We start from the raw sequence: 21,246 nt of genomic DNA, 5'->3' as shown, positions 1-21,246 counted from the left end.
ACTCACCTAGTCCTATAACGAAAAGAAATCCTGGATGACAGCTCTGTAATAGGCCTAGCAAGTAATAGTTCAAGTTTCAGAATAAAAACCAATGGATTAAAAAAAAAGTCAAGTGGAGTACAAGGAATAAGTAGGATGAATAAGAAGTTAAAAGATATTTGTGATACAGTGAAGGACTATAGTTTTTCCTTGGAGGAGCAAAAATACAACTTGAAACTCTTGGCTTAAATATGTGTAAAGGAGCCTTGGGTTAAATATGAAATGAATTTAAAATGGGGCATGAATTTTATTAACCATTGGCATATTATTATCTATTGGACTCACGTTTTTGAGTATTTTTTTTTGGAGCAGTTCTGACTATTTGTGAAGATTAATACCTCATGACTTTTATTCCTACCTCAGGATCTTCCAAAGGACCAAACATTTAGGAATTTTTAAATGAAATAAAACTCATTCTATTTTGCAATAACCATATGGGTCTACTGTACATTTATATGTGCTAAAATACATGTGGGATCTTTAGTGAACTTATTTTTCCTGCGTGTTGAAACATCTTGGCTGTTTTATTCCCCTAGCAAGTATTTTAACAATTATTTCCAACTGTGCTAAAAATGAGTAAAACAATGAGAAAGCAGAAGGATAAGTAGCTTATAAGGCTACTCTAATAATAAATAAATCATTATTATTCTGTTATCCTTTAATTTTCTTATTATGTTGCCCAAAGCATTACATTATCATTTTAAAAGGTATAAGAAAAGTCTGGAGACAAAATCTTGGTAGTTTTTTTTTTTTTTTATTTTTTTGCATTCATTAAACAAAATCGAGAAATTCAGAATTTTTAATTTTTTTTACCATAATGGCAAAGAAGAATTGACAGAAGAATTTTCATAATTATTAGACAAACCAGAAGATGACTGCAAAGAGACAACCACTGTAGGCTCTAATGATGAAGGTGAAATTGAATCATATAAGTGTAATCTCAACACTGAATGCTTAGATGATGGTACTCTAGATTTTCTCAAACTCCTGAATTTTAATGAGTGAACTGGGTTTTTATTTTTATTTTTTTGCCTGTGCTGTATGGCTTGTGGGATCTTAGTTCCCTGACCAGGGATTGAACCCTGGCCTTTGGCAGTGAAAGCGCTGAGTCCTAACCAGTGGACTGCCAGGGAATTCCCTGAACTGTTTATTTTTAAGGATGAAAGGGGAAGGACAGGCATTCTCTTATAGTTAGTCATTCTACAGCAAGGAATTTGTCATGCAGTATTGTATTACTGAGAAGATGACTGTCCTAAAAATTATGGACCATTAACATTTCCAGAAGTGTTGCATTTTGAAGAGACAAATGCAAAAAGAAGAACCAGAATTGATAAAGCTAAAACTTGTTAGAAATGGTTTTTGAATTTGAAATCACTGTTTTAAAAGGTGAATATGTTGCACGTTTATTCATGACAGTTGAGCAGTTGCATTCAAAGGGCGTTGTCCATTCAGATATATATACTTTCAAATCCAGGAATATAGTTTGGGGTTAAAATTCAAATGAAAATTTCTATTGAAGTTTTTCACAATCCATTTTATTCCTCTGTAAATCATTTGTAAAATGATTTAAATGTAAAGGTCCATTGGATCTAGATTATATTGTAGAAACTGGGCAGTAGAGGGAGTTCAGGGAGCATTGTTAGAATGAAGGATAGGCATGCACCTGTCCTTATCTGTAGCAGAATCAGGAGATATGGAATGGGACAAAAGTAGAGATTTAATTTGAGGTGGTTTTTCTTTTTTAGTATTACGAAGGGAAATAGTGAAGTAATTAATTTTTTTGTTGTGATAAAATGCACATACCATAAAATTTTCCATTTTAAAGTATACAGTTCAGTGAAGTTAAATACATTCATAATGTTACCACCATCACCACCATCTAGTGTCAGAACTTTCTCATCACCCCCAAAAGAAAACCCTGGGCCCATTTTCAGTCATTCCCCATTCTTCCCTCTCCCTACCAGCTGGTGACCACTAAACTGCTTTTTGTCTCTTTGGATCTGCTTATTCTTGATATCTCATATAAGTGAAATCATGCAACATGTGTCCTGCTGCTTTCAGTTAGCATGATGTTTTCAAGGTTTTTCCATTCGTAGCATGAATCAGTACTTCATTCTTTTTTATGGCTGAATAGTACTCCCTTGTATGGGCACACCACAGTTTCCCATTCATCAGTTGATGAAAATTTGGGCTCTTTCCATCTTTTGGCTATTGTGAATAATGCTGCTATGAACATTCATGTACAAGTTTTTGTCTGAACACCTGTTATTATCTATATTTATAGATGAGAAACTAAACTACAGAGGTGGAGGCATAATAGCTTGAGGTCACACAGGTGAAAATTGAAGCTGGGGGTACAAATCTAGGCAGTCTGATGTCAGAACCTATATTCTTTAACCACTGTGCTTAACCTGGTAGCTAGTAGGTGTCCAATAAATGTTAATCAGTTTTCCCTCATTTTGAGACCTTTTTTGGGTTTGACAACAACAATTTTACATTTTTAACCTCTGCTTTAAGTAACAGCCAATTGAAATTATTGCTATGGGTACTACTGAATTTATACTTCAATGCTATATCTTTACTGGTTACAGTTTGGCTGTAGCAGCAATTCCTGAAGGTCTTCCCATTGTGGTCACAGTGACTCTAGCCCTTGGTGTTATGAGAATGGTGAAGAAAAGGGCCATTGTGAAAAAACTACCTATTGTTGAAACTCTGGGTAAGTCTCTGGTTAGAGCATGCTTATTCATTGACATGATAGTTTACATCAACAGGGGTCTTTGGGTTTCACAGTTTTTGTCTTAGAGCAGTCCCCAGCCTTTTTGGCACCAGGGACCAGTTTCACGAAAGACAGTTTTTCCACAGACGGGGGGAGGTTGGTGGTGGTTCAGGCGGTAACGCAAGCGATGGGAAGTGATGAAGAGCAGCAGATGAAGCTTCGCTCATTCACCCACTGCTCACCTCCTGCTGTGCGGCCCCGTTCTTAACAGGCCCTGGGCCGGTACTGGTCTGTGGCCTAGGGGTTGGGGACCCCTGTCTTAGAGGTTTACATGGTGGTGTCTGGCTTGTCGCAATGTTGAGTATGGTTTTAACAACCAAAAAAGGTCATTAAAAATTCATATTACTTGGGTCGGGGAGCTTTAAATCTTTCTGCATCATGGACTGTTCTAATGCTTAAATCATGTAAAAAAAAAAAAGTAACAAATGAAACCATAGAGTGACAGAGAAATGTTTTCTTTTGACATCTCAAGGAAGATAATTGATAATTATAGATCCTAAAATGTCATTCTTGAGTTGAATTTATTAAGAACAGTAAGCATACAGTAATTATATTGCTGTAACAATTTTATGTGTGATATGAAAATTGTGGTAACTTTATGTATGTTATGAAACATCTTTTTATTTAGGAATTCAGAAATGTTGAATTTAACTTCTAGTTCGCATTTGAATATTGAGAAGGCAAAAATTCCTTAAAATAATGGCTGAAAAAATTATATGGGTTTATATTATATGGGTTTATATTAAGGTAACCTTGAAACTTTCTAGAAAATGTCACTACTTTTCACTACATGAAAAGTCACTACATAAAGCAATTATCAAGTAGCTTTGTAGAAATTCAACTGGAAATAAAGAAAAAGTCAGCATTTATCAGTATCTAATTAAAACTGTTCATACCTCATGATGAAGTAAGCACAGGAGAGAAAACAACCTAAAATTATCCATGAGCTTGATTTGTACAAAATTTCATAGAAGCAGGGCAGGCTTCCAGAGTCTTTGATTTGTTTTTAATGTGAACTTGCATTTTTCCCTGACTCTTGGTGACTTATAGTGATTTATTCTTTAGGCTGCTGTAATGTGATTTGTTCAGATAAAACTGGGACCCTGACGAAGAATGAAATGACTGTTACCCACATATTTACTTCGGATGGCCTGCGTGCTGAGGTACTCTATAGACTTTTTTTTTTTTAACAGCAGATTTCCCTTTCAGAAGTTTTGGTGTTTAGCGTTCCTAACCATTCTAGTGTCTTTAGAAGGGCTGCAAGTTAGCAGCTGAACATTTTCTGTGCCGTGTGATTCTCCCAAGTCTTGATCCCGCTCCAGTTGTGCAGTCCAGAAACATTGATCCCCCTCGACACCTCTCCGTCTGTCTCCCCTACATCCATCTATTACCAGACTCTGGATGCCTAAATGAAGATGTTTCAGTGGCTTCGCATTGTGACCAGGGTCCTGAAATGGGGCTGCTCACAGCCCTACGTGTTCTGTCGCTTGTTTCCTTCCTCAGCCTGTATCTCTCCTTTGCTCGCCATACACCAAATACATTGACTTTATGGTTCTTTCAGTGTGACAAAATTCCTCCTACTGAAGGACCTTTGCTGCTGTTGTCAGTACTTAGGACAGTCTAATGCCTCTTCAACCTTTGCACCTCATTTCCAGAAAAGCTTTGCTGACCCCCCAGAACTCACCCTGTGTTACACCTTTTCATAGTTCCATACCTCTTAGTTCAGGTGAAATCCTCTGTCCCTCTTCCCATGTAAGTATTGGGTTGGCCAAAAAGTGCCTTTGGTTATTAAGTAAAAATAAAAGACACATTTTTCATTTTCACCAAGAACTTTATTGAACAACGTATTCACCCTTTTGCTCCACTACCTTCTGCCATTTTTCAGGCAACTTCATAATTCCATCTTCCCAAAACTTTTTATCTTTTTGAGCAAAGAACTGTCCCATGTGCCTTTTACAGTCTTCCAGGGAATTGAGATTTTTTCCATTAATATAATTTTGTAAAGACCTTAATAAATGGAAATCCGAAGGTGCAATGTCTGGTGAATATGGCAGATGAATCAGAACTTCCCAGCCAAGCTGTAACAGTTTTTGCCTGGTCATCAAAGAAACATGAGGTCTTGCATTATCCTGATGGAAGATTATGCGTTTTCTGTTGACTAATTCTGGACACTTTTCGTCAAGTGCTGCTTTCAGTTGGTCTAATTGGGAGCAGTACTTGTTGGAATTAATCGTTTGGTTTTCCGGAAGGAGCTCATGGTAGAGGACTCCCTTCCAATCCCACCATATATACAACATCACTTTCTTTGGATGAAGCGGCCTTTGGTGTGGTTGGTGGTGGTTCATTTCACTTGCCCCACAATCTCTTCCATTCCACCCTGTTGTACAGTATCCACTTTTTGTTGCCTGTCACAATTTGTTTTAAAAACGAAACATTTTCATTGTAAGTAGAGAATCACCTGTGAAAATACGGTCAAGAAGATTTTTTTCGCTTAACCTGTGTGGAACCCAAACATCAAAGCAATCAACATAACCAAGCTGGTGCAAATGATTTTCAACGGTTGACTTGGATGTTTTGAGTATGTCGGCTATCTCCTGCATGGTATAATGTTGATTGTTCTCAATTAATGTCTCGATTTGATCACTATCAACTTCAACTGGTCTACCCGACCGTGGAGCATCGTCCAGCGAAAAATCTCCAGCACGAAATTTTGCAAACCACTTTTGACACATTCGATCAGTCACAGCACCTTCTCCATACACTGCACAAATTTTTTTTTGCATTTCGGTTGCGTTTTTACCTTTCTTGAAATAATAAGGCATGATATACTGAAAATGTTGCTTTTTTCCTTCAATCTTCAGTATTAAAATGGCTACACAAAAATTCACCAATTTTAATAAGCCTTATTTTAAATGCACACTGGTATAACAGCTGTCACATACAATCTAACAAAATTGTATTGAATGAAGTTAAAGACAACTAAGTGCTCCTAGAGCCATCTTAGGGAAAAAACTGAACCTTTCGGCCAACCCAATATAATAGAGCAGGATCTCTGTTGCCCAGCACAGGGTCTGCCTCATACTAGTAAATACTTTCTGAAAGAATAAATGAATGGATGAATTAATCTACTTTAAAAATTATACACTGGCAGCCCCTGAAGTGCATGTCAGTGTATGTGCACATGTTCCAATCTCTGGATTGGTATTGGACCTTGTGGGATTTCTGGCTGGAACTTTCATTAACACTATTGATGATGGGAACAGTATTTTAAAATGTATTTATAGCCAATTGTCTGAGCAAAGAAAGCATTTCACAAATTGACAGAAGTTGTACTTAAGTCTATTTAATTCCATTTTACTAGGTCTTAAAATGAGACTATTGATATTTACGGTGTTAGATTTGGTTAAGGATACCCAGTGCTATGTTGAATGTGCCTTTTCTGGATGACTCAGAAGGGTCATTGGGGTTACATGTGCTTATATTATATGGTCCAGGTATGAAAGGTAAGATATAGGTTTCTCTTTTGTTTTAAGCCCATAATTTTATATGTCAAACATTAACTGTTTGTTAATTCCTCTAAACTGTCCTATTTTTACTGTGATATTTAACTTTTCTTTGGCTTGGTTTGTTCTAGCTGTATAGGATAAGTATCTGACTTGTCTCTGATTTTAAAAATTTGCATGTAATATATACTACGTTAAAGTAGTTTGTAAGTGCTAGGGTAAATCACTTGTCTATGAGCCTGCATATTTGCAAAAAGAATTCTACTTTTGTCTAGGTCACAGGTTTGTCATGAATGTTAGATGTGGTAATAGATTTGAATTCTTTGCAAATTGTAGTGTTACATAAATGTAATGTTATATAAATTTAAGCTCACTCTTTATATATAGAGATTTTCATGGTTTATTTATCCTTTCTATAGTATATTGTAAGTAGAGGAAATATAAGGTTATATTAATTATATTAACAATTACGTGTTTCTATTTATAATATACTATGCATTATAATGATTAATTAGCATAATTAGTAGTTAATTATTAGTATAATTAACTGTAGGTTTACCATTGTGGTGAAAATTACTATCTATATTCTTTTATTAATGTTGTTTCAGACAAATTTAAATGCTTTTCTAGGTGTACACACTAACAGTGTCATGATGTATAAAATGAAATGAACGCAACTCATAGCTTTTGGTTTTCGTAAGTATTGTCACTGTCTGCTGGTATTATTGACTCTACATTCCTTAGGTTACTGGAGTTGGCTACAATCCATTTGGGGAAGTGATTGTTGATGGTGATGTTGTTCATGGATTCTATAACCCATCTGTTAGCAGAATTGTCGAGGTAAATATTGCATTCTCTAAGAAAGTGGCTCTCTTCATAATGACTTAGGATGCAGTGATGGGTTCATAGTTTATGTGTATTTCTCTTAGGCGGGCTGTGTGTGCAATGATGCTGTAATTAGAAACAACACTCTAATGGGGAAACCAACAGAAGGAGCCTTAATTGCTCTTGCAATGAAGGTATGTGCCTGGTCTCTCTTCTTTGACATGTGAAAATATCACCCCCACAAGAGAATGTGAAGCCATAAATTTCAGTATTACTGGCTTTTAGGTGTAGAGTGAAGAAGATTCACATTATTTCATAGTTTTTATTGCCTTTTGGGAACCAATTTTATTCTTCCTGGAAATACAGAGCATAGAGGTTTTTCACTATAACTTTATATCTCCTACATGCAGCATACAAACTAATGACCAGTGACAGTTTTGTTCTTATGAAGTAATATTCTTGTCTTCCATAATATTCAGAGTGTAGTGTGAAAAGCTGTATAAATGTGTGTAATTGCTGATAAATGCCAATTTTCAAATGCGTAAGAGGCAGCATTCTTTAGCATTTCCACATGAAGGTATTAAGGCCAGCATGAGAAGTCAGCTTTACTTTTTCCAGTCTTCCATTTCCTTTCCTTCCCCTTCCTCATTATCAGTTTCTTACAGTGAGTGTAGAGTTAGCGTTTGTGTTGGGGAGAAGGGGTGCTGCCCTCAGTGACCCTTTTATCTGTCCCAATTGATCTCCTCTTCTAAGTCCTACAGTTGATTAAATGAGAAACCTAAAAGTCCAACCTGGCATTCCCATAACAAAAATAAAACTACTTTTAAGAGCAGTCTTAGGAAACTTTGAGACTTATATGAAACAGGATGCCTCTAAATGAGGTTGCTTGAATTGAGATTCAATATAGAAATGTAGGTTGTTGTAACATTTAACTTGATAAAGTAAAATTGGTATTTCTATAATATATACATCATTTCTGTTTCCTTAACAGAAAGTCTCATTCCTTTATCATTTGTTCTCCTTGTAACTAAAACAGCATAGTATAGCTTTTTAAAAGATATTCAGAAGTTAAATAACTTAACAAGTATTTATTGTGTTATATTTAACTTTCTGTCTTTGAGAAACAAAGTGTGTGAAACCGCCTCTTTATTGGTGGGGACCTCACAATTTAGGTAGGGAGTCGAGCCGTATGTAAGAAGAGTGCACATTTGGACTTGGGACCTGGACTTTGAAGGGGAGGAAGGATTTAGATGGGGGTGGGGGGATAAGCTAGGGAAAGAGCAAGAATAAAAGCACAGAGAAATAAAAAAGCATGGACTGGATTGTGGCTTATGAATTTGGTTAACCCAGATGAAATGAACAGTTTGAGTGGCTCCGAGGGTGGTTAAGTAGGCTGTGTAGTGGGTTACTGGAGGATTTTTGAAAGCTAGGAAGGAGAGTCTGAACATGTTTCAGTAGACAGTAAAAAGCAATAAGCCAGGTTTTTGAATAGTTTAAAGAATATTTTTGAATATTTGGTGGGAAATGCAAAGGGTAAGGAAGGAGAAGAGCTACATGGCATTGGTAGTAGTTGGCGTGTCAAGGGGTGGGGCGAAAGGGAGTAGCATGGCCGCAGCCGGCAGGGTAAATTCGAATCCCAGGGAAGCGAGGAGTTGAATCTGAAGCTTCTGTTGATTATAAAGTATGTATTGGCTGGGCACCTTTATTTGTTATCCTGCTTCCTTTCCAGAGTTTGAGCCAGTTGAGATTTTAATATAGTCAGTGTTGAAGTTTTGCTCTGTATGTAGTTCAATAGCATGCCCTAGACTTTATCAAACACCTAGACTTTCATGTTGAACATGTGTGCTGCTGTTCAGAGAAATATGGTAGGTATAGATGGAACACAGCTGTTTGAAAAATAATCCAGGTATCTCTAGCCAGCCTCCCTACAAAGTTGTGACCCTTGTTTCTTTGTTAAAGGAGAAAGTAGTCACTTGTTGGTGAGAATTAACTTTCCTTTTGTGCCATATAGATGGGTCTTGATGGACTTCAACAGGATTATATCAGAAAAGCTGAATACCCTTTTAGCTCTGAGCAGAAGTGGATGGCTGTTAAGTGTGTGCACCGAACACAGCAGGTATCCTTCCATTTATAGAAAACTTACTCTGTGTTGTTTAACTAGATTACTGTTTTTCATTTATTATCCACCTTTAGATTTAAGCAGTCATTGAGCATAACACAGACCAGCTCTGAAGTGTGTGTGATTCATAGTACACTCATCCCTGGTTGTTTTCATGTTCTCTTTGAATTTATGCATAGACATGTCAGTTTTGCTGCATGAGCAAACAGCTCAAATGAGCTGGAGCCTGGTCTCAGTCTCCTGGAGATTGTGACATAAGTCTTTCGACATCTTTTTTGTTCTTGATGACAGGTTTCTGCTGTCTGTGTTTTTCCACTGAAGAATGTCTTGTCTTCAGGCTGAACAAAAACTACATTATTTTGTGGAAACATGGTTACCAAATGTGTATAATTCATGTTAGTTGATCCAGCTTACAAACTGACAAAACGAAATGCACTGATATTTCAAGCTACTACCTTATCTCTGGGTGCTTTAGAAATTTTTACACAGTGCAGTAAGAGTTATGTACAATAGTTATCTACAGTGTATAATCATATCACTCATAGTTGCTATTACCAGCTTGATGTTTACACTTACTTTGGCCTTAAAAATATATAGCTGTTTTACATTTTCTTTATTAGGAATTAATAAACGGTTATGTGTTTTTACCTGTGAGCAAACATTAGAAACCAGTTACATCTCTGTAGATGGGAAGTAGTGAGAGGATTCTCCCTTGCCCATAATAAGTAGGAAACATTGGTTTTGAATTGCTCAACATTGAACTTGTGCCAGGAACTCTGATGATGAGGGGAAAAACGATTTCTGTTTAGTCTTTAAAGGAACTTTTATAAACTTCAGGGAAGGGATACAGTTGGAAACACAACTATAAAAATAAAATGCCTGTTACTTTAAACCTTGTAATGTAAAGCTTTCAAAAATTGCATCAGAGTTAGGTAATTTTTAGCTGATGTCCCTTGTCTATATAGTTACATAGCAAGAATATGTATACGAGTTTATTTGCAAGGTGTATTTCTTTACATTTTATATATGATCACACGCTACTTCAAGATAATGTGGCTCATGTAAAGTTCGAAGATTTGACTTCAGCAATTTTGAATCTAACCTCACCAAAGTTGTACATTGACTCTTTTCAGTTGGGGGTAGGGGTAGGGAGTGGCGGGATATAAGTATAGAAAGGGCGTGATTATTCTTTCCATTTGCTGACTTGAAGAGTTTCTCTTAGAAAACAAAATCAACAGATTTAACTAACAAAACCCAAACCCGCTGACCTGACTCAGGATCTAGAAGAGGTCAGCCTGGCACAGATATGAAAAATGTACCAGTTTAAAAACAGCCCCACGGGACTTCCCTGGTGGTACAGTGGTTAAGAATCCGCCTGCTAATGCAGGGGACAGGGGTTTGAGCCCTTGTCTGGGAAGATCCGACATGCTGCGGAACAGCTAAGCCTGTGTGCCACAACTGCTGAGCCTGCGTGCTGCAACTGCTGAAGCCCGCGTGCCTAGAGCCCTGCTCTGCAACGGGAAGCCACCACAACGAGAAGCCGCACACTGCAAAGAAGAGTAGCCCCTGCTCACCGCAACTAGAGAAAGCCCACGGGCAGCAATGAAGACCCAGTGTAGCCAGAAACAAACAAACAAACAAACAACAGCCCCAGGCTCAAATAGTTTGTCTTTAGAGGACTTTCATTTGAACACGACAGTCTGCGTTTATCTCTGCTCTCTCCCTGGAACCTACCAAAATGACAACCAACGAATAAAAGATGAACTAAAAAAGAGGAAGTATGGGAAAGACTTAGGGGGACAGGTATCTTTGAAGGTGGGGCCTAAAGCATGTGGCTAAAAAGAGGAGAGCAGGTTAAAATTCTAATAAGGAACCAATAGAACTCCCCCACTTACTTTTCTGTTTCTTGAGGCCAGACCAGAAATGTCATCTTGGGGACAAGAGTGGAAGGCAGAATTAAGGTTTAAGACTAAACACAGGGTGATTAAGGGCAAGCCGTTGTCCTAGGTCCTAACTCCACTTTCTCAGAATGCTTGCAGGTAGGTATCCCCATATCCTCATTCTCCAAGTCAGAAGATCGAAGAGTTTTAGAGAAGCTGACTGGTCCTGGGGAGATCCCTACAGTATGGAGTAGTCCTAAATAAGCTCTTTGTTCATTGGTAGAGTTTACCTGCTCCTGGTCTTTGTCTTGTCACTCTACTGTGAGGGCTACCAGTTGATAAACCCTGCAGTGCCCATGGAGTTTCTAGACCTTTATTTGCTTTGGTCTTGAATGTAAATGGACAGACAGGGATTGCGAGATACTTGGGGAAAGCCTTCAGTATGAAAGACACAGACCAAGCCAACAGAGAAAAGGGTCTCAGAAACAAAGATAGTGCTGGATGCTGAAGAAAATTGCCAAAGACCATAAAAAATGACAAGGTACTTTAAATAGAATGTTTTTCAAATAAAGTCAAGAAATCTATCAGAAAGTAGAAAAGTCAAAGAGGTGGACAATATAAAAGGTAAGGTGTAAAAATCAGAGAATTGATGTAGGAGATCCAATATCCACCTAATAGTGGTGACAGAAAATGGGAAGATTTTAGCAAATAACATCAGGAAAACTTCTAGAGGAAGAACTTCAGCTTCTAGAATAAAATTGCCCACCAGCTGCTCGGCACAATGTGTATGTTACAGAGGGGTGGGGGTGAGAGAATAAACACACCAAGGCCCACGATCAAGTAATTTGAGGGCACTTAGCATTCTAAAAGCTTCCAGAGATTGTGGGGTGGGAGGAAGGGCAAGGGGGAGGAGGTCCTACACCAAAGTTTAGGACTTTCCAAATGCAGCACTGCACACTGGAGGCTGGAAGATGATGGAGGAAAGCCTTCAACTGAGAGGCGATCTCTTCCCAGCTGAGCTTACATATGTGGGGGTAAAATAAAAATGTTTCCAAACAAGCCTCAAAGTGTATAGCCCACACAGCTTTTCTTAGATACTGATGGATGTGTTATTCCAAGGTAAGAGTATAAATCAAGGAACAAGGAGACTTAAAACCTCATGAGTTCTAACCAGCAGAGGGGTGAAGAGAAGCTCCTGGATGCCAGTTATGCAGCAAGCCTGGAAATGAGCCAGCTCACACTGGAAAAGGAAGGGAGAGCACAGCCCGAGGAGAGAGTTCTCAGTCATAATATAGGAGTAATGGCTCACCTACTTACTGGATTATGTGAAAAATACATTGAGAAGGGCTTTATATGACATGGAGGAGCTTGGGAATAATGAGTAATAGGTGTAAAGAAAACTAAGCAAATAAAAAAAGACAGTTATTAACTTTATGAAAGATAAAACTTGAACAGGAAGAAATATATTGGGCTTCTGTAGGTCATGGAAACAACATCGTACCTTTCTGCTCCCTGTTTCCCCGTAACATCTGGTTACTGCTCACTTGGGGACCACAGAGATGGACGCTCCTCTCAATGTGAGCTCACACTGTCGTACCAAGGCAGAGGAGGACCACGTTATGCACTGGTTCCTAAATTACCATTTGGAAGTGACACGAGTACTGCTCATGTTTATTGGCCAAAGCAAATCACATCTGACTTCAGAGTGGTAAGAGGTGCAGGGAAATACATTTCTACCGTGTGCCTCCAAGGAGAGCTGGGACGTTTGTGAACTGCTCTGGTGGCCACTTGGCTCAGCAGTGAGGAATTAGAAAGTGAGCAGAATACTGGTGAGTTTTGCTCTGCATGTATTATAACAGTGAGGAGAAGGAATAGATAGTGGGGGTGGCCAGACGATCACCTGTCACAGTAGGCAGAGTATAAAATTGTTTAGTGAACAAGTAGCAATAAAAACATAATTAAGGGCTTCCCTGGTGACGCAGTGGTTAAGAATCTGCCTGACAATGCAGGGGACACGGGTTCAAGCCCCGGTCCGGGAAGATCCCACATGTCGTGGAGCAGCTAAGCCCATGTGCCACAACTACTGAGCCTGCGTGCCACAACTACTGAAGCCTGCGCGCCTAGAGCCCGTGCTCCGCAACAAGAGAAGCCACTGCAATGAGAAGCAGGCGCGCCGCAACGAAGAGTAGCCCCCGCTCGCGGCAACTAGAGAAAGCCCATGCGCAGCAATGAAGACCCAACCGAGCCAAAAAATAAACTAAAAATAAATAAATAAATAAATTTATAAAGAAATAAAATTGGTTTGCCTCTGTGGAGTAGGACTGGAGGTGAGGAGGTTTTGGGTAGGGGACTGTGGGTTTTCATTGTAAGTTTTTGTTTATTACTTTGCTAGGGTAAAAAATAAAATGTCTGATAATACCCATAATTACAAGGTGGTTGTGAGAATTAAATGGGGTCACGTGTATACATATAATAGCAGTAGTAGAAAGCCTAAACCATTGCTTGTGGGCTGACGTTAGATCTTTTTCCCTTTCCTGTTACATCATGAGCTGAGAGTGCCTAGTGTGGAGCTGAGTGTAGCCTTGCCTTCACTGTGGCGCTGAGGGTGTGGAGTAGATGCTGTGTTCTAAAGAGGTTTCAGAAAACTCCCATGTGAGCTTTTAATCTTCAGAGTTCAAGTGCTGTTCAAAGCCTTAGGCTTGAGTAACTTCCCTGGGGATTATGGGAATGCATGCCGCTTGTTTTTGATTCCAATGGCAGATATATACAAATTGAAATTAACTTGAATTTATTTGCTGTGTTTTTTCTTCTTAGGACAGACCAGAGATTTGTTTTATGAAGGGTGCTTATGAACAGGTGATTAAGTATTGTACTACATATCACAGCAAAGGGCAGACCTTGACACTCACCCAGCAGCAGAGAGATCTGTACCAACAGGAGAAGGCCCAGATGGGCTCTGCAGGGCTCAGAGGTAAGGCCATTTCAGCACCATCCCCTAGGTGAAGAGGTAATGCCTTCTTTTAATTGCAGATGAATTCGTGCTTCACTTCTGAGCTGCACAGCTCTATTCCAGGGTTCGTAGAAGCCTGCCATTTCTGAAGTGTTAGGTTTTAGTTGCCTAATTGTTTCTATGTTCCCAAAACATAAAAAGTTGGGAACGTAGCAAAATATGAAATCTCTGGTTCTTACAGACCTGCAGTGGTCTCTGAGCAGGTGATAGAAATTTTATTTTAGACAAGTTTATCTTGTGAGAACAGTGATAGATAGAAGTAAGGTGGTGTTACTCCTTCCTTATGTTATCACTGGCTCTTGTTTGTTAATCTAAAATACTTTCCTAAATATTAAAAGACTTAAGCCTCTAATTCTTTAAACTGAGGTGGTTACTTACTTGTTCCTCATATGCTGACTCCTTCCCTTGCCGATCACCAGAGAGGAAAGAGGTGCCCAGACTCTGCTTTGTGAAATGCTGCTGACTGGACAGTGACAGGGAAAGGGGGTCTGCTGTGCACACACACATCAGCCGCTTCTTCTAGGGACATCGTGTGTATGTAGGGTTGAAGAGCAGGGCTTGGGGCCGTACCTGGTTTTTACCTTCTGGCTTGTGGGGAATACACACACACATACACATATGCACACCCATGCACTTATCTAGTCTTTCTCAAGGAAATTGGAAGAGTTGGCTTCCTTAATTTTATTGTTATTTACAAAATGGAAGTCAAGCACCACAGTTCCTGGGAGCAGGAAACAAGTATAATTTACAAGACTTCTGCTCTTATAATAAGATAGGTTTAGAAAGGTATTCTTGTGGCTTCATTTGAGGGCAGTGTTTTGTTATTCTTAGCAGCTCACAGCAAAAGGGTTTCAAAGTTGGGTTGCATTTAGAGAGTCTTAAAGGTCTGGTATGTGCTCCCTGTTTTCCTCAATTTTTGTAACAGACGTTTCACACTTTTTTTTGACTAATTCTCTTCATCTGAAAGATTGTGGAGCTTTGTGTATGTGTGGTTTGTTGTGGTAACATTGTGAAATAGACAAGACTTGGTGGAGGAGAACGTCTTTGTTTCACAGGGCTTTGGGAAACATTCTGGGCATTTGTCCCTTGCTTCACATCTTTTCCTCTTCTCTGCTTATGCTCCATTTTCCTCCTCCCGCTGAAGTTACCGTAATGAAGAATAAAGAATAAATGAATAAAGATTTTAAGTTTAACTTGATATGAACTTATTTTATACTTTATAAAACTTAAGTTTCTTAAAATACATGTCGTTAATTTAAAAATTGGAGTACGTTTCGTTTTTATGTTTTAAATATAAAGGAGGAAGTTGGGGACCCTCCACACAGAAAAGGTCTACATATCTTTGTCCCAAACAGTAACAATAGATCTTCATTTGTGCTAAAGAAGCAAACAAATAAATACAGGATACTGACCTCTGGGCTAATACCACCCCTTCACTGAGAGTGCCAGGAGCTGGTGTCCCTTTCTTAAGATTTGCTGACACACAGATTGATACTCAGTGCCCCCCTTCTGTTGCCATCTGCCTCTGTTCCAACACTAGGGACTGTCAAGTGGCTCATTCTCTCCAGAGTGAAAGCGTTTGGGGCTCACATCTACGTAAATAGTTAGGTATGACTCGTACACTGGAAAAATAGAAGTCATTTGCCTCTAACCATGGTTTTCCAAATGTATCTCATCCTTCATACCTTCTGCTTGAATAAGAATGGATACTTCCCGTGATCTCTCTGGGACTTTTCAGTTTCCCTGTAAGATACATATGTTTAGTTTGTGTGCTTTTTTTGGTGTGTTTTCTTTGGTAAGTTGTTCAATCTTATAATATTCCAGATGGAGACACATCCCTCTGGCTCATAAGGTAGCTACCAGAGGTTCCAGAATTCTGAGAAAAAGCTAAATGGTATTTGGAAATGAACGGTACTTTGTGCTATATCTTAAGTTTCCGAGGACGACAGGAAACTAACTATAAATGATGGTATGGTGGTATTATTTATATAGTTTTAAGAGAACCAAAGTAACAAATAAGAAAATCCTATTAATGTTACAGAAAGAGTGAAAGAATAGAAACTATTGTTGGTATTAGTGGTTTTACAATCACTTTACAAATTAACTTTACCTCCCAGGGTTTGTTGTGTACAAAATTATTACATGTTGTATATAATTAATATAGCCTTCTCTTCAAGCTATTGAATTGTTCTGGAGGCCTATAAGATGGAAAGATGAAGATACATTAGGAGAAGCCACCTTCAAAGGTGACTGTTTAAAATTGACTTTAAAGCTCAACAAACTGGGGCTTCCCTGGTGGGACAGTGGTTAAGAATCTGCCTGCCAATGCAGGGGACACAGGTTCGAGCCCTGGTCTGGGAAGATCCCACATGCCGCGGAGCAGTTGTGCGCCACAACTACTGAAGCCCGTGCGCGTGGAGCCTGTGTGTTCCACAACAAGAGAAGCCACCGCAGTGAGAAGCCCTCGGCAACTAGAGAAAGCCCGTGCACAGCCACGGAAGACCCAACGCAGCCAATAAATAAATAAAACAAATCTATTACAAAAATTTTTTTTTAAAAAAAAGCTCAACAAACCTGTAGTTTTACAAATAATTAATTGTATTTTTCTTAAGAGTCAGTAGTTTCTGCTGAAAGGAGCTGCATGTTTGCTATGTGAAAACATTTCTTATTTGCTCCTCACTTGCCTTCTCTGCTTAACAGTTCTTTAGTCTTATTCTTTTTAATTTTTAATAAGTTAAAGCAACACCATATTGAGAACCATTAAACTAGAATATCTTTGCATGTAATAATTTTGATTTTTAGAGTTTTTGTAATTACCACAATGACATTGTCGTCTTAAGTCATTTATCTGAGAAGTGTTATGGTCTCCAGCTTTTGTAAAGTAAATTCTAATGGTTTTGTGATTCACATTTTCTTTTTCGGATTTTATTATTATTTCCCAAGTTCTTGCTTTGGCTTCTGGTCCTGAATTGGGGCAACTGACGTTCCTTGGCCTGGTGGGAATCATTGATCCTCCTAGAACTGGTGTGAAAGAAGCTGTTACAACACTCATTGCCTCGGGAGTGTCAATAAAAATGATTACTGGGGACTCACAGGAGACTGCAATTGCAATCGGTATAACTAGGCTGCTTCCTTTGTTTTCCATAGTTTTTCTTAAATTACTGCAGTGCATAGTTTTGTGAATCATTTGACATGAAGTGTGTTTACATAATACTGAGTTATACAGTTAAAATTGATGCTTTTGTTTGCTCATACTCTATAAAATTGTGGACCAAATTTTATTTTAGTTAAAAAAACAATACTATTAGTTGAAAATAACTAAAGCATTGTGAAATCACATTATTTTATTTACAAAATAATAGTTGATTATTTTTAACCTCATAGTCCACTATGCTGACGGATAAAAGCGCTAGATCATGAATGTGAAAGAAAATATGAAATTTAGTTTTTTCTTTCAACTTGAGTATAATTTTTTAAAAGCAGACTTTGTACCTAATTTGAAAGAAAATAACTTGTGTCTGTTTTTCTGTTGTCTAATACATATATGCCTATGTTGTTTGAATGCAGCTTAAGATTACTTAACAAGTATAAGGAAATAAAATGGACATGGAAGTTAATCTCCCAGAACCTGTAAACTGTAATTCATACTGATAAATTTTAAATTTGCTAAAGTTCATTAATTCTTATCTTATTAATATGGAAAGAGACTGAGACAGGAATTTCACACTTTATGTGATCTAAGAAAAATATGTCACTGGAAACATAATATTGTTGGGAAGATTGTTCCTAGAGAAACTTCTCAACATTTATTTTCATTTACATAACAACTACATGATACCACAGATGAGCCACCATTTTGCCTGGCTTTGTTTACTTTATTTAAAATGCACTCTGATCTTCATTAAAATTGAGCTCCCAAGCAGAACCTGCTTGGCCTTGTTTCAGTTCTTAGGTGTGGTGGGTTAAATTGTGAAAACTCTTTATTCTTAAATTTAAAGAAAAATAAAGTAGTCAAACAGAAAACCCCACAGTTTTTACTAATTCAGTTCTGTTTGTCTTACTGTAGTCTGTCTTGTGATCCCTTCATATAAAGACATTTTATACTTAAAGGGAAAGTGAGTTTGATAAATCATATTAAGTGAGCATTATGTTGACTAGCCTATCAAGCAAAACCAATTTGGTTAATTATGTTTTCTTTCCCATTTCACTTCAGCTAGTCGTCTGGGATTATATTCCAAAACCTCCCAGTCAGTCTCAGGAGAAGAAATAGATGCAATGGATGTCCAGCAGCTTTCACAGATGGTGCCAAAGGTAGGCCTAAACCAGAGCCTTTCAGACTGAAAGGCCTTATTCTAGGTGTTAGACAACTTCTCCTGTTTGAAACATTTGAAAACAGTTGGGACATGACCACCAGATTCTTTGGTCCAAATCATGAGATGAAATCAGTCTTATCATTGAGAGTATTTATGATGTGATTGTTAGGAATATCAGTACTTTAGCAAGAGCCAAGTTTCCTCTGAGGAAGGTACTGTGGAAATTAACAGTGGTGTTTTGTATTTATAAAGTACAGAGTGGAGAGAGATCATCACTTCATACTTCTTACCCTTGTGTTCTATTTTAATAGAATGCATGTATAATGCTTTTAAAAAAATTGAGGTATCATTTGCAAACAGTAAACTTCTTCCTTTCTAATGTACAGCCGTAAGTTTTGACAAATGTGTGTGGTCCTTATAACCATCACACAATCGGGTACAGGTTCCTCCCACCCCAGATCCTCTTGTTGTGGTCAGCTCCTCCCTCTTTTTCCACTGCTTGGCAACCATCGATTTGTTTTCTGTCCCTATAGTTTTGCCTTTTCCAGAATGCTCTAAAAATGGAGGCATATAGTATGAGGGCTTTGAATCTGCTTTTTTGACTTAGCATAATGCATTTTTAATTGCTGAGTAGTATTCCACTGTATTGGGTTTGTGTTACCTAAGCACTAGTTTAAAGGCATTTGGACTATTTTCAGTTATTGCTGATTATGATTACAACTACTCTAAATATTTGTATATAGTTTTTATATGAAAATAAATATTCATTTCTCTTAGATAAATACCTAAGAGTAATTGCTGAGTCTCATATGGTTATGTATGTTTAACTTTGTAAGAAAGTGCCAAATTGTTTTACAGGGTGGTTTTATTGTTTTGCATTCCCACCAGCAATGTTTGAAAGGTCTAATTGCTAATATCCTCACCAGCACATGGCATTGTCAGTTTCCCCACTCTCATTCTAATAGGTGTATCATGGTATCTTATTGTGGTTTTAATTTGCATTTCCCTCAGAACTAATGATTTTGTGTATCCTTTTCATGTGCTTATTTGCCATTCATATATTTTCTTTAGTGAACAGTCTACCCTGCCTATTTTTAAAAAAATGTTTTATTTTTGAATTTTGAAAGTTACTTATATATTATGGATAAAAGTCCTTTATCAGATATTTGATTGGAAAATATTTTTTCCCAGTCTGGTTTTATTTTTTTATTCTATTAACATTGTCTTTTAAAGAACAGAAGTTTTAAATTTTGGTGAAGTCCAGTTTATAATTTTTTTCTTTTATGGATCATGCTTTTGATATGTTATCTAAGGACTCTTTGCCTAACCCAAGTTCCAAAGATTTTTTTCCTGTTTTTTTTTTTTTAATAGAAGTCTCATACTTTTAGGTTTCACACTAACATCTGTGATCCATTTTGAATTATTTTTGTCTATGTGTGAGAAGTGGGTTAAGGTTCATTTATTTTATGTATGGGTGTTCAGTTGTTCCAGTACCTTTTGTTGAAAAGACTGTCCTTTTTCATTGAAATGCCTTTTCAGAGCATCTGGGAGCAGTGTGGGTATCTGATTTGTTTTAGATTTAGTGGGGTAGGTGTTTCCATGTTTGAACAGGACTCTGTGTATGTATGTGTGTGTATGTGTCCTATCCTGTTAGTTTCTTCCTGACATTTATTTCTGAAAGAATAAATCCTGTATTAAGTTCCCTGGGGGTATTGAGACAAAATGTACGTTTAGTAAGTATATGTGAAATCTGCAGTTAATAAAACATTTTCCCATTAATCTTTGTTCAGCCTTTTCTTCCAAACCTTTTCCCAGAGATGCTAACAAGTAGTGACATAGGACAGATTTGAAATTTCATTTTATTTGCTTTCTTCAGTTCACTCTCTCTGGCTCTCTGATAAAAATGCTAATGAACTCTGAAAACCAATGTAAAGGCAGTTAGGGAAGGAAGAAGTAAGTTACAAATTGCATCATCAGCCTGGACAAATTACATCATTGGTCATTTTCAAATAAGTTTTTGTGCATCAATTATGGCAGATGCTCTGATGCTATTCAAAGAGAAAAGCTCATTGAATTGCTTGGAGTCATCCTGCTCTGTGGAGGAATTCCATAAATACCAGGACTTTTTTCAGGTTTATCATGTCTTTTGAAAACCCAAGTCTTTTCTTTCCTTTAGGTCCTTTTAGTCCCCCCCAACCCCTACTTTGTCTTTTTTCCCATTTTTATCTTGTGTTCATGTAACTCTTAAACCTTGGTCTTATGCTTTTACTTCAGATCATTTTGAAAAGTTTTTCTTTTATTAGTGTTAGAACAAAACAAAACTTTTCTTCTAAATTGCCAGCTCACTGAGGTTTTCCCCATGTATTAAAAATCATATTAATGAATTCTGTTCCTCATTAAAACGTTTTTTGGCTTTCCTGTTTCCATAATTCTGTCACACATTCCAAATCCCTTAACATTTCTCTGTCCTTTTGACCTAGAGCCAGTTAGAAAGTAGTATGGAAACTGAATTTTGCTTAATTATTTATAAAGGCCATCTGGGAATTCTCAGTGTTTTTTGTTTATGATTTCTTGAGTGTGTTCTACATTTCCTGTTGATAAAAATGGATATTCTCTTTTCTTGTTTGTTTTTTTCATTTTTTTTTTTTTTTTTTTTTGCGGTACGTGGGCCTCTCACTGTTGTGGCCTCTCCCATTGTGGAGCACAGGCTCCGTGTGCGTAGGCTCAGCGGCCACAGCTCACGGGCCCAGGCGCTCCGCGGCATGCGGGATCTTCCCGGAC

The 21,246-nt window shown here is 37.8% G+C and overlaps 1 protein-coding gene across 3 annotated transcripts in view; it reads left to right on the top strand.

The window, feature by feature from the left end:
• The window catches only part of ATP2C1 (ATPase secretory pathway Ca2+ transporting 1), a 101,715-nt gene that overhangs the window by 66,337 nt on the left and 14,132 nt on the right, over positions 1-21,246 (top strand). For all 3 annotated transcript variants that reach the window (XM_082840076.1, XM_082840075.1, XM_082840074.1), the window contains 8 exons: positions 2,631-2,755; positions 3,881-3,978; positions 7,063-7,158; positions 7,248-7,337; positions 9,155-9,259; positions 13,957-14,113; positions 17,096-17,266; positions 18,366-18,463. In XM_082840076.1, coding sequence (XP_082696202.1) covers positions 2,631-2,755; positions 3,881-3,978; positions 7,063-7,158; positions 7,248-7,337; positions 9,155-9,259; positions 13,957-14,113; positions 17,096-17,266; positions 18,366-18,463 — 940 coding nt within the window. The remainder of the gene's footprint in view (positions 1-2,630; positions 2,756-3,880; positions 3,979-7,062; positions 7,159-7,247; positions 7,338-9,154; positions 9,260-13,956; positions 14,114-17,095; positions 17,267-18,365; positions 18,464-21,246) is intronic.

Source organism: Leucopleurus acutus, assembly GCF_964270905.1.
Source record: "Leucopleurus acutus genome assembly, chromosome: 5".
Taxonomy (NCBI): Eukaryota; Metazoa; Chordata; class Mammalia; order Artiodactyla; family Delphinidae; genus Leucopleurus; species Leucopleurus acutus.
The sequence above is the reverse complement of the archived record's forward strand: the minus strand, read 5'-3'. Positions and strand labels throughout refer to the sequence as shown.